Source organism: Homalodisca vitripennis, chromosome 1 (genome assembly GCF_021130785.1).
Source record: "Homalodisca vitripennis isolate AUS2020 chromosome 1, UT_GWSS_2.1, whole genome shotgun sequence".
Classification (NCBI taxonomy): Eukaryota; Metazoa; Arthropoda; class Insecta; order Hemiptera; family Cicadellidae; genus Homalodisca; species Homalodisca vitripennis.
Window position 1 is genome coordinate 28,316,075 of NC_060207.1, and position 14,208 is coordinate 28,330,282.

A 14,208-nucleotide genomic window follows, 5' to 3' on the forward strand; every position below is an offset into this window, starting at 1 on the left:
TATATTATATAATATATATATATATATATATATATATATATATATATATATATATATATATATATATTGTATACTTTGGTAGCATTGATTATGCTTTAGCACCTTCCTATGACATGTCAAGAAATTATGGATGTATTTATGTTATTTATTATGCGTTTTAATTTATTTTGATTAAATTAATTTGTAGATAACAATGATTATTGCACTAACTTGTATTTAATGACAATAAAATAACTATTGACAGCTGTCTATTGACTATTCCTTAATTACCATACATCTTATTCCAGTGAATATTTTGACAATCTTTTCTTGATTTGTGTATGCAACAAGATAAAAATCTATTCTTTTTTACATTTTAAACTGTCAAAATAATTAGACTGATAATTGGGATTCTAATGATTGGAAATTTCCTTATATTCCTACTTGGTCTGATAACATTTTCTGATTAAAAGTTAAATTTGTACCTTGAATTATGTACTTGGGTATATATGTACATGGGTTTTGATATTGCTTTGGAGAAACAATTCCTAGTGAGATCTGTGATACACACCGTACAGAACGTAGGATCTAAACATGATTAATAATTCATGTGTGTTATGTGATTCCTCTAAAATACTGATTTTAAAATGATCCAGGGCTACTGTTTTGTTCAAGTTGTGTATATCAGGTTTCAAAGATTAACTGATATAGCTGTATATCAATACTACTTCACAAACACTATTACAACCATATATTGACAAATAATTTTTTTGATGTTTTATTGCATCTCTTATACAGGGTGTTTAAGAACTCTCAGGAAATGTTATATACCAGTCAGAAATGCTTAGTCTATCAATATGTTTGTGATTTTTAGTTTTCAATTTTTATTTCAAAAATCAGTACAAATAAAATAACTCATATCAGGCAAATATTTTCTTTGTAATCTTTATCACGTTATCTCAATGTCACGTTTCAAGATGGCGGATGGTTGAAGTTCTTAAAGCTTAAGTAAAAACTAATACTAAGAAATTTGTTAAAAAAATAAAACAAGTTGTTAAATAATATAACAACAAGCCTTTTAAAATCTAAACAAAAATTAATCAATAAATAATATAGATGCATGCTTTTAACTGCAGTAATTCATGGCAAAGTTTTCATTGGTTATGGTATCATTTATCAAGGATTACAAAACTGAATTTTATGATCTAGGTCCCAAAATGTCTGTAATTAGATTTAGTAACTCTTTTAAAAATTTTTATATTATTTTTCTAAAGATATTGAGCTTTAAAAAGTTAAAACGGTCTGTAATCTTGGAACGTAATATAATATTTATTTTTCTCTTGACATGCGACTGAAAGAAAAATATTTGTGCAAAATTTGGGATTTTTTAACTTTACTGGTTTTTGAAATAGAAAATAAAAACTAAAACTCATATAAATATGATAGAAAGACAGTAAACTGAGCATTTTTGACCCAAAGCATCTTTACACAAAGAACAAACTTCTAAAATATCTTTGGAAAGTTCTTAAACTTCCTGTATAGTCTACCAGCCATTTTAACACATACGGCACTGGTCTGGTACCAGAATTTTTTCTCAATCATTCTTGAAATACTTATAATATGAAACAATTACCAAAATTGAAACTTGAAACTTCATTTGTAAAGTTTAAGATATCATAATGTTTTGATGGTAGATAAATTGCCAGACTATCTCTGACAAAGATACCTACCTTAACAATAAGAAATGTTATGAGTTTATTTTTCTATTTCTCTAAGTCACAATGTTAGTTATCTATTTATCTAGTTAGTAGATTCCCATTGCTTCACACACAATTTTATAGGCTTTGCATGTGAATGAGCAATTCTGGTTTGAGTGAATTATATTTCTGATGCCAATGTTGAGTTTGCCTTCTTGCCTTGATTAAGAAAATGTGTTGGCAGATATTAATCGATATATATGAAAATATATTGCATGCAGCTTTATGGTTACTTGGACATTTCAACTGTGTATTACATGAGGGCTATCCAGTAAGTAACAGATATTTTTGAATGGTGTGGCAGTGGGCGGAGCTACAGCCGCCATCTTAGTGTTAAAACACTCTGGCATTCAGTACGCATCAAGCTATAGTCGCACATGGTCTGTATCTCTTTTACTTTTCTCACTGTGATTAATAATTAAAATATGTGTTACAATTGAAAATCCTGCCACTTGTGAAGTGTGTTCAGTGATGAAGTTTTTGTTGGCAAAAAACCATAAACCAATTGAAATCTATCGCCAACTGTGTATGGAAATGGAATAATGAGTGAAAGCAGACAAAGGCAGTGGTGTACTGACTTTTAAATATGGCCGCACCAATGTTCATGAAGATAGTCGTAGTGGTTGGCCTAGTCTAGTGACTGAAAATTAGATGTTGAAAATCAATGACAAAGTTCATTAAAATCGCTGTTTCACAATGACTGAACTCTCAGAACATTTTCCAAAAATTTCAAGAAGTTTACTTTCATGAAATTGTTATAGGGAAACTTGGATACCATAAATTTGTGTGCTAGATGGGTTCCAATAATCCTTACCGAAGAGCGCAAAACAAAGACTTGCTGCATCATTAACTTTCCGACAAACATAGTAACGAACTTCTCAATCGTTTCGTTACATGGGTGAAGCATGTCAATTGTGAAACAAAAATGCAGTCTGTGGAATGGAAAACACACATTTTCCAAAAAAACCAAGAAAATGTTTCCAAACTCTGTCAGTGAGAAAGATTATGGCAACTGTTTTATGGGATGCGAAGAGTGTGATTCTGGTTCATTTCCTTGAACAAGGATCAACAATTAACGCAGAGAGGGGTTCTGAGAAACATTGCAGAAGCTACGGTGATCGATACAAAACAAGCGTATGGGGAAATTGAGCTCAAAAGTTTTGTTTTTCCACGACAATGCATGTCCCCATACAGCCAATCGTACACATCAAGTCTTGGATGATTTTGATTGGGAAGTGCTTGATCATTCGCCTTATAACCCAGATCTAGCACCAAGCGACTACCACCTCTTTCCAGCAATAAAGACCTCGCTTGAAACACAGCATTTCGATAGTGACGCTGAACTTCACGCTGGCATTAATCAGTGGTTAAGATTTCAGGCAGAAGATTTCTACAAAGCTGGAATAGAAAAACTTGTGTCACATTATGATAAATGTCTCAACTTGAACGGGGATTACGTTGAAAAATATCCTAAGAGTGTAGCTTTTAAATGTATGTATTAAAATGTTACTATTTCAGTTAGTTCATCTTTTATTTCAAAACGGCTGTTACTTTTTGGATAGCCCTTGTATTAATCATCTAGATATGGCATCGAGCCAATTGATACAAGCAGTTTAAAGGATTTAAACGCATTTGATAAGCTGATGTCTTGGCAATCAAAGGGTTAATAACGATAAAAGTGAATTTATATTTTTTACTATTCATAACTAGGCTATTATTGAAAATATGTCAAGAATGTTAAGCTATTTGGTCTTACCCTAACTTCTAAACCCCATGTTGATTCCCTTTGCCTAAAACTCTCACATATAAATTTATCTTTTTAGAAAATTAAAGTGCTGTATCAACTCTCACATATTAACCTTAACTTGCTCTGCTTAATTCTCTTAAGTTACAACATTCAACATTAACCCTAGAACTGGCAATGGTGTCATTCTGTACTGGCGGCTCTATTTTAACAGCCTCGCAGACGTTTCTTATAATGTATCACATTTCATAACTGTTAGTCCAAATATAAACTATTATATGTCGATGTATTCACAACTATATGGAGAGCATTATAATAACAATATCTTATTGTTTCCATGGAAACATATTTTTATTTTTTTTACAAAATGTAAGAAAAATGTTTTTGTAAATATTCCGTTATGTAACTGCTTAGCAATAAGCTTTACATCAAAACCGTAAATGTATAACTTATTCGAAATTTTGTCCTGATTCCAAAAATATATAATTATTGTAACTTTTACCTCAAAACGTATGTGTTATAGGGCTTTGTATGAAAAAGCACCCATATTTACTTATTTTCAAAAATGCGTACATTTCTAAATAAATATTATTGTTCGTGGGTAAACATAATCTCTTGACTGCATTTATACTTATATAAGTATGACAGTTAAAACAAAAATAAAATAATAAATTTTAATCTTACCTTATTTACATATGTACAATATATACAAAGTTTCATTTTTCACTCAGCGTCACTAGATCCCGCCCTGCGAGCTCTCTAAGATCATTTGATCGGTCTCTAAAGTTTTCACCCATACTGAACAACTAAAACTATAACCTAAGAAAGCTAAAAAAAAAACAATAATAACAACACCAAATACTATCGGATTCGTAACCTCAAACACAAAACCCGGCACTTGTTTACAGTTTCACAACAATGTGGTTGACCCGTACTACGTTCACGTCAGCTGTCCAAAACCTGATTTGTGTTCTGCTATGAGTTGAGATTTTTAAAACTATTTGATTAACTTTAATGACCTTTGCCAATCACCCATATTTGTTTCAAGGCAATAAAACTTTTTGTCATTGTCATTGTCAATGAACCCATTATATTTATTTATTTCAGATATTAACCCTTTAAGGAGTGCGTGTAAACATGTAGTAGTTATCCATTACTCATTGTAGCCTATCGAAAGGAGCCGTCATATGACGTCCATACTCCTTAAAGGGTTAAAATTATAAAGAGTATAAAAAGTCCAAATTGAATAAACTCTACGTTCTTCTTTGTCTCTCCAAGAAAACAACACATTCTGGGAGTAAAAAGTCCTGCATCGCAGTTATTTCCACAGTTTCATTTTATCTGTAATATGGTTTTCATGAGAACTTTTAGCTTGTTGAACATTTAAAAACAATTTATTTTCTACCTATAATTTTTTTTTGGGGGGGGGACGACAACATTAAAACCTCAATAATTTAATCAAAAAGAGATCTTGTATAAGACCTTGGACTTTGAAAAGAATCATGAGTTACAGGCATCGAAATTAAATTAATAACACATTGTTAAACATTTTACTCTTCAAGAGAACAGTATCCAATGACACAACTGCTTTTGTATTGGATAAGATTAAATTTAAAGGAAATCATGAATGAGTAATTTGTGTGGACTTGAAAATGGTTAACTTTCTTCTCGAACAGCTAGGAGGCTTCACCAAATTTCATGCTACTTGTGATTATGGGATAGCAGAGTTAACCCATTGCGGATCACTGACGAGCTGGGCTCATCACGCAGCGGCCAGGCCTAACGACGCCACTGATGACGAGCTCAGGTTACAAAAGTAGTCTGCTTTTAAGTTTCCCTCCAAATAGTTCTATTAATGTCTGATAGATCGGGCGATCATCTTCACTTGTCAACTAAGAGTGTTTAACAACGGTCTACATTTAGTTTTTAAAAGTTTTATAAATATCCTACAGATCGCAGTTGTATGTCGAAGTTGAAAAATCATTCATATGAGTTTACTCTCTGCTTTTTAGCGCTTCTGATTGGGTGTTTTCCTGAGTTGTTATTATAATACTTTTGAGGTTAGTGACACAGAACTAAACACACAGACGTACATATTGGCAGGTTTAGTCTAGACAATGGCCCGGATGTTGTGATAGCTTTGCCCGAGCCGCTTTATTTAGACTATGATTCAGACATCATCCCTGCCACCTCGGAACTTTGCTCGGGTGTTATCGTTCCTACACCACGGATACCCCAGTAGGCCCATGTTCCATCTGAACGAATACCTTCACAGCTGAATTTTCTAGTATACAATAGCGAGCGATACAATGTGGCGCACCATTGCTGTTCGTGCAGCCGCTGACCGTAAATTAATTCGTGCCCGCGCGCCAAAACAATACGATCCGCAATGGGTTAAACAGCAGCACTGAGTGAGAAGAGAGTGGTCTAAAAGAGAGAACATGGTTCTTGGCGAGAGATTTGCTTGACCTTAATTGAACGAGACAGGATCATCTTGCCTTCTCTGCACATTACGCAAGGTCTAATGAAGCAGCTTGTGAAGGTTTTGGGCCAAGATGGTGAATACTTTATACATCGGCCATAAAATACCTGGGGTGAGCACAGAACATTTTTTACAGTCCTGACCTCAAATTAGACAACTGATAAAGGATCCTAATTTTGTAAATTCCATGAATCAAGCTGAACGGAAACAGTGACATCATTTGTTCTTGTTGCCAAGAAATTTCTAATCAACAACAAAGCCGACAACTATGTTGAACTAATAAATCACATGACAAAAAACAAGGGCCTTATGTGTACTAAGAGCATTAAGAATCATTACTTGGACAGCCATTTGGATAGTTTTCCTAAGAAATCTGGGTGACACCAGTGACAAACATGGTGAAGGATTTCACCAGGACATTGCAGAGGACCGTTACCAGGACAAATGAAACACTCATATGATGAAATGGAACAGAATGTACACAGAGACTGCAGTACTAAAGTACAATCAAGAATGTTCCACAAAAGTAGATTCAGTGTTGTAAAAACCTAACAGTGTATAGCCTGCATTTCATTTCTTACAAGTTCAAACTGTAAAATCGTATTAACCCTCTCGTACAGTTAAAAATTATTTAAGTTAGTACTGTTATTTAAAATAAATAATATTTAGGCCTATTTGTGAATTATAATTTTTTAAATATTAATTTCTTATTCATTAAGCATAATTTAAAATAGAAGATGGTAAATTATGCTGATACCACATTTTTGTTGAGCGCATCATATAAGTCCAGGTACTATTCTTTTTTTCTACCAACCGAAAGGAAGCTATGTCAGCGAGAAGGCGGCCACTCTGTTCCTACCTATTATTTATTATAGGCTATACGTATTATAAATTTAAAAAGGTAAGTCGACATTTACAAGTGCTCACGTGATCTGAGCTTGAATTTAGGCACTATCTTGAGAGATGTGTTTCTTTTTCACCAGAAGTGCAGGCAGACGCGACCGAAGCCCGCACTGATGGCCAAAAACATTTCCGATCGGTACTTTCCAAACCTCAAAAATCTTGTGCCAGATCGCCCAACATGATGTGACGTTGGAAAAGGTGGATGATCTGGTACATGATTTGAAGTCGATAAGGTACTGATCGGAAATGCTCCTGGTACCAGTATTTGTTTTGCATCTATCAATAAACCATTGCATTTTTTGTCAATTAGTTACTTTTTGTATATATGTTAGTACAATACATACAAGTTATATAATTTTATTTAGTGTTTCCTATTTTTTTCTGGATAGTAAATCCTGCATCTTTTGGTTGGGGATTTTTCAAAAAAAGTTGGTACACGACCAAGGAACTAGATATTTATATTTTTGCACTAAAATTGCTCAACAACTACTAAATAATTTGTTTTAACGGGTTCTAATATTTTTCCAGTTCAATATATTTAAATTCTACAAGAGTGTACTTTATTACAATAATAAATAATAAGTAAACCTAAGTAATATTCCTGTCATTATCACCATGAATTTTAGCAAGGAAAGTATTAACCCTCCCAGTATTAGATGTCACGATTGCAACATTTTACATAATTAAAATTAAAAACACAAATTCCCAAAATCAGAAATGGTATTTTTACTGTACTAATATTTTGTTTTGAGATTGTACATATTGAACAAGTGTAAATATGTATGTAAGTATTACTAAATGTTATTAAAACAATACTTTTCCAATATAATTTATTTTTTCGACGAGGCCTTTCAAAACCAAAGGTTTGATCATCAGGTGACTCCACAGGTAATTTGAGGAGTCACCTGATGATGAAAGGAGCGGTGTAAAACTGTCCAGATATTCCATCCATAAAAATAACTAATCCTCTGACATGAATCCTAAATTGGTTCATGAACTACTCCTGACCTAGTTCATGAACTACTCCTGACCTAGTTCCTGAACTACCACTAACCTATTCCTGAACCAGTTCAATTAATACAACTAAATTAATTCTATTATTTGAAAACAAACAGAACATTTAAAAAAATTTCGATAGAATCTACTTAACAGGCATTCTAAAACGAAAAAACACCAGTTTTCATGAACAAAATATACTTAATTTCACAGGCCAAATGCAGAAAAATACATATCTACACCTCAAAAACTTAGGTGAAGATTTCGATAAAACTGCATATACACTTTAAATACATGGTCTACTGTATTATATTACTACCCTCATTCTTAGGCCTCGCCTATTTTTGGAGATTTATCGATTTTACATATCAAACACTGAAAAACAAAATCTATGGATAGCCGTATCTCAAAAACGAACCGATTTTGATAAAACTTTTTTAACACATGAAATACAAGGTCATACAACATACATACTATATAAAGGGTTTCTTGGAACTTGCCTTGTTAAATAAGTATAGTCCTGAAAATGGCCGCTATAAATGCTGATTATTATCATAAACATAGTGTTTATTCATTTAAAATCTTTATTTGTAGTATTTATCCTCATGTTATTAAATAAATATATATTTTGTATGATTTAAGTTGATGAACTAGGTTATGATTCAGTTAGGAACTAGGTCCGGGTACTCGTTCTTTTCATGGATGGAATCTATGGACAGTTTCACGTCGGCTCGAAAGGCTGCATCCAAAAAATCAATTATATTGGAAAAGTATTGTTTTAATAACATTTACTACCATTTTAAATTTTTTTCCAATTGCTCCAAGAGTTTTCAATGTATATAAGTGCTATTATTTTGTAAAATGGCTGCAGTATAATTTAAACATCCAACACTCCAGTGATCAATGAGTAAAGAATCTTGGCCACAAATACTCAAACCAAATTACATTATCGTACCTTAGGGTGATCAACATTAGGCTGCAGTATAATAAGGGACTCGACTGATCGATAATATCGAATTATCAATTAGAATGATTCAAAATGCTGTCATACATGTTTGTTTACCCCGTTAAATAATTGTAACTGCCCAAACTCAGTAAAAGGAAAGTTGTATTATTTTATATATTCTAAAATGCATATATTTCTTTGACATATAAAACTACAGCTTCACTATAATAGTCTATTCTGTAACATGATTCAGTTCAACATTTCAACGTTATTGTTCCAAAGTAATTGAAACAAAGTTAAACCATGTGTGTGGTATTTGAGTAATGGCCAATGTCATTCGGGCTAAGGCCAGGAGGAGTGCCTACTGCCTTCAGCAGGCGGAACTTTAGTCGGCCTCGAGCTGCAGCAGGAGGCACTGCAGAATTAGCATCCTGATTCAGAGAAATGCTCTCTCTGCACATGATATCGGATCAGATGTCACAAAAATTTTCCTTTGACAAACCCTTCAAGATTGTCATACCTTCTAGGGAGGCTTGGTCAGAGGGAAAGAAACCTCTTCCACCAGCGGAGCTTGAATGGTTTACAGACAACTCTAAAACCAAAATTGGCACAGTTGCTGGAATTGTGGGAGTAAGACCATGTGGGGAGCTGGTGGTCCTAATGGGTCCTTATCCCACAGTCTTTCAGACAGAAGTCACAACTATTATGGAGTGTGCTCATGAGAATCTTCATCTATGGTATAGGAGTAAGACGATTAGCATTTTCACATTAGATTCCTGTGTATTCAACTCAAAACTTGTATGGGACTGCTATCAAGACGTTTCTTCCCTTGCCAGAATCAACAATGTTACTGTCTGTTGGGTTCCTGGTCATGAGGAGATCTCTGGGAACAAAAGGGCTGATGTCCTGGCTAAATTGGACTCAGCATCCAATATAATGGGACCTCAGCCGTTTTGTGGCATTTCTAGTTATGAATCATTTGGGGTTGTCTCGGAATGGGTTAATGAGAGAAGGTGGAAGCTGCATCCGGTTCTGAGAATGAGCAGAATGGTTCTACTCCAAGGGTGGCATCTGACCTTCTCTCACTAAATAGACCAGTGTCTTCTGGGGTTGTGAGTCTGATTATGAGACATGGTCACCTGAGGAAGCATCTTCACAGAGTCGGTATCCTTCGGGAGGATCGGCTCATTAGAATGTATGAGAAGCAGTAGGAAACTGCTGAACACCTGTTCTTTCAGTGACCTGCAATTGCAAGGGAGCGGTACGCCATATTTGGTAGTTTAGACAAGGGTGGCAAATTTTCCCAGGAAGACCTGATCGGTTGTTTTCGGCGGTTTGAAGAACTGTAAAAAGTCATAGAATGGTTGACCTCATGGTGTGCTTCCAGGGTGCACAAAAGGCCCTTGAGGCTTAAGTGCATGACAGTAAAGATAACTCTAACAAGCACTCACGCGATCTAAGCTTGAATTTGGGTACTATCTAGAGGATATTTTTCTTGTTTTACCAGCAGTGCGGAGCACCACCACACTGATGGCCAGGGGCATTTTTGATCAGTATTATCCTGACTTCAGATCATATCTCAGATCGTCCAACTTCTCCAATACCATATTGTAGGATTTAGGACTTGATCTAGGACCGGGAAAATACCAATCAGAAATGCCTTTGGCCATCAGTGCAGGCTTTGGTGGCGCCACACTGCAGTGCTGACGAAAAACAAAGAACATCGGTACTTTGGGATTATACCGACCACACCCAGACATGAATCGTTATTTGACATTTTGCTTCTACTGATTACTTGATTAGCGTAGAACAATATTTCGTCAATATAAAACAGGAATTGTATTATCGCAAACCCCTCCCCATCCTCGGACAGAAATGAAATGAAATGATTTATGAAATGAAATGAAATGATTTATTAGCCCAATAGAACATTACAATGTTATAAGGCTCGTCAAGAAATAATAACACTAAATACTATATAACAATTTAAAAAAAAAAAAAAAAAAAAAAAAAAAAAAAAAAAAAAAAACAGAGGTCAAAATCGATCAACGTGACTGCAGAGTCTCGCCGCCCGTTCAGCTGGTGCGCCGCATTGTTGTACTTTCGTGCCGCAGTGTCTGTCGAGTACTTCACTTTGTTGTACTTCCGTCTTTTACTGTGTGTGTAATAGATTAGTGATGGGTGACACTATGAGAATTTGGGATTTACCCGGGAGCGAAGAGGGGGCCATAAGTTTTTTACACGATTATAACTTGTTGCCTATATCTAAAATATGCCTGAATGGACATGACATGACATTGTATTCGTTTGATAAGGCTCCGTTTTGGAAATGTACAACTCGACCATGCCTGAAAAAAAGTCGGTTTGCGCGTTGACACCTGGTTTTCTAACAGTAGAATACCATTTGTTACTGCAGTTCGTTTCCTCTACTGCTGGGTTTACGAACTGACATCTATGGCGTGGTGTGAACGAGAGTTGGAGATTACCAGTAAAACAATAAATTGTTGATTAGAATAACTATCTCCGTGAGGTGTGTGCATTCTCTGTGGAACAAAAAAACGGTGGTAGGATTGGAGGAGTTGGCCGTATTGTCGAAATAGACGAAAGTTTGTTTACCAAACGGAAAAATAATGCGGGATGTGTCTTGCCGCAACAACAGTGGATATTTGGGGGTTTATGCCGGGAAACCAGAGGTAGATGTTTGGTTCAAGTTCCGAATCGTGGAGCTAAAACCTTGATGGAACAAATTCAACTCCACGTTGAACCAGGAAGTTCAACTGTTTCGGACTGTAGGAGAGGTTACAAAACGGGCTGAATTAGAAGCAGCAGGTTTTGAACATTTCACCGTTAACCATCGATATTATTTTGTCGACCCGGAAACCGGTGCCAATACTCAACAGGTTGAGCGAATGTGGGATTCAGCTAAATGGCGTAATAAAAACGAGGAACAGCACGACACCATCTTGACTCATACCTAGCTGAATACATGTGGCGGTCGGCAGTTGTGGCTGAAGGCGGAAATCCACTACACGCACTCATCCTTGATATTGCTGCATTCTGGGCGACACAGGAAACCCATTAATAATTGATAATCGTTGTAAGTTTGTAATTTTGTAATTAAAGAGTGTTTTTTCGTTCTATAATGTTTGTTTCTATAAATTTATATTTTTGTGTTCCTCATACTGGTGTGGTCGGTATAATCCCAAAGTACCAGAACATTTCTTGAGATAGTACCCAAATTCGAGCTCAGATCACGTAAGCGCTTGTAAAGGTTGTATTTATTTTTGGTACTACTAATAATATATTTACGATAACGTAATCTAAACCTACTTATATATCACATAATAACACTGTATAGTGTAGTAATATTTATATTGATATTATATACCTCATTGCTTACATGAAATGGCCTCGGCTATTACTAGCTACCCAGTGACCCAAAAAATCATTATGAGAACACATCATTCAACCTAGCTGTTACTGAAACAACAGTATCCTGGTAATAGCCTAGGTTACTACTGATTAACCTGTTACAATTGACACTAATACTTCAGATATGTAATAGCAGTAAGTAAAGTAGTTATGCACATGTTTAATTTGTGTTAGGCACATTATTTATCCTTCAAAATAGTAAAAGTAAGTAAATTTTATACTGTTTTGTTTGTCATATTTTATAAATACATATCCTAGATTGGTTTTTATTCACCATAACATTATGTTTTATACTACGGTATATTTTGAAATACAACGTAATTTTGTATAAAGTAGTTGTACCTATCAAGGATTCTTTACTCATGAATATTGATGATTCTATATTATTTATCACTAGAGTGTTGGATGCTTATTATACTGCAGCCCAACAGATAAAAATAGCCTATAGTAATGAAAACTTATCTAATCTAACTGACTATCAGTTCTATTATAGAGCCAACCACCCTATCAGAGATTATTATTTGTAATTTAACTATTGTCATTGCAGGTCAACTAATGAAAACGTATCTAACCTAATTATTTGCCTATCAGACATACCTGAGGGCAAACCAGCTCAGTCTTTCTGAGGGTAGACTGACTTACATAAAGAGCCAATAGCCATTAACTTCTATGTTTTCAATCACGTATCTTTCTTTCATTGTTCCTTCTCTAACTTAGTACACGCTAGGCTTATTATGTATTTATATAGTTTAGTCCAATAAATATGGTGTTCCTAAACTATTAATATAATAAAGAACATTATGACATAAAACTTGTGTACTAGCCTAATTATATTAATCTACTTAGGCAATTGACAACTGAAATCTATTTCAGTTGAATTTAGCATGTCAATACCCAACAATGTCTTCACAACTACAATACCACTTAATATTTCCAATTAAATAATTAGACTACCTAAACCTATGCTCACATGTTTGAGTGGGCTATTGCCTCATAACAATTGTCAAATTTGACTTTTTCCATAACCAACGCATAATGAGGAATCAGTAGGTACAAATATAATTTAAAAGTACCTTTATGTGAATAAACAGTGTTCATATGTACACCGATCTGCTTTATTCCAATGGACCAATGAAAAATCAGTAGCCTATAACCCACTTTGTCTATCCCAATTAATTTTTGTAATGCAATAGGTTATGGGCATCTGAACTTAAAACGTGTGCTTACAATTAACAAATCTACTAAACATACTTGACATTCCGTGCTTCTACATAATAGTTAAAATTATATCTTACTACAAAGTGTGTCTAAATTTATTCCATAAAACCGTTTTCTCAGCTAGAGGTCGGTCACTATAGATCACCATGAGCACTGCACACTTTGGCGCCGTAAAAGTAAAGACGAAATTGTACTTACATTTGAAACATCGTATGGCTTGGAAGCATCAGAAGTTCTACCCCTGAGATTATTACTTCCCTTGGCCATGTTAACTCCTTGGGATTAAAATACATTCAATTTAATCACACCATCACCAAAAAATTTACACTTCAACTTTCTACACAGCTAAAATGGCGGCACTTGAACGACAAGTAGTTAAGCCTGTTGTGATGCAGGTTGGCCAACAAAACGGTACAAATAACTAGTCACATGGATTTGGTAACCACGAGGTAGAAAATGTTGACTCATTTATAATATAGTGGATGGTACACTATAATAAGTTTGAACAAAATTTAGTTTTTACTAGATCTGAGATATAACATATTCATAACAATATTTTTTGAATCAGACCAACCCTTTTTTCAATGAATAATTCTTGATTTTTTTTATATTTCACGATATTGGTTATTTTCTATTCATTTATAAAGACTCAAATTTGTTATAGTATTTATTACAGTTCGTTATTTGTTATTTATCTATTTAAATGTTATTTGTATTGTTATTTGTAATTATATTTATTATTTATTATAAT

General features: G+C 34.3%; 1 protein-coding gene across 2 annotated transcripts in view; it reads right to left on the bottom strand.

The window, feature by feature from the left end:
* Nucleotides 1-13,823, bottom strand: part of LOC124358749 (nuclear pore complex protein Nup153-like) — a 45,426-nt gene extending 31,603 nt beyond the window's left edge. For both annotated transcript variants that reach the window (XM_046811055.1, XM_046811049.1), the window contains exon 1: nt 13,656-13,823. In XM_046811055.1, the coding sequence (XP_046667011.1) occupies nt 13,656-13,724 (69 nt within the window). In that variant the 5' untranslated portion in view covers nt 13,725-13,823. The remainder of the gene's footprint in view (nt 1-13,655) is intronic.
* Between the last annotated feature and the right edge of the window lie 385 nt (nt 13,824-14,208).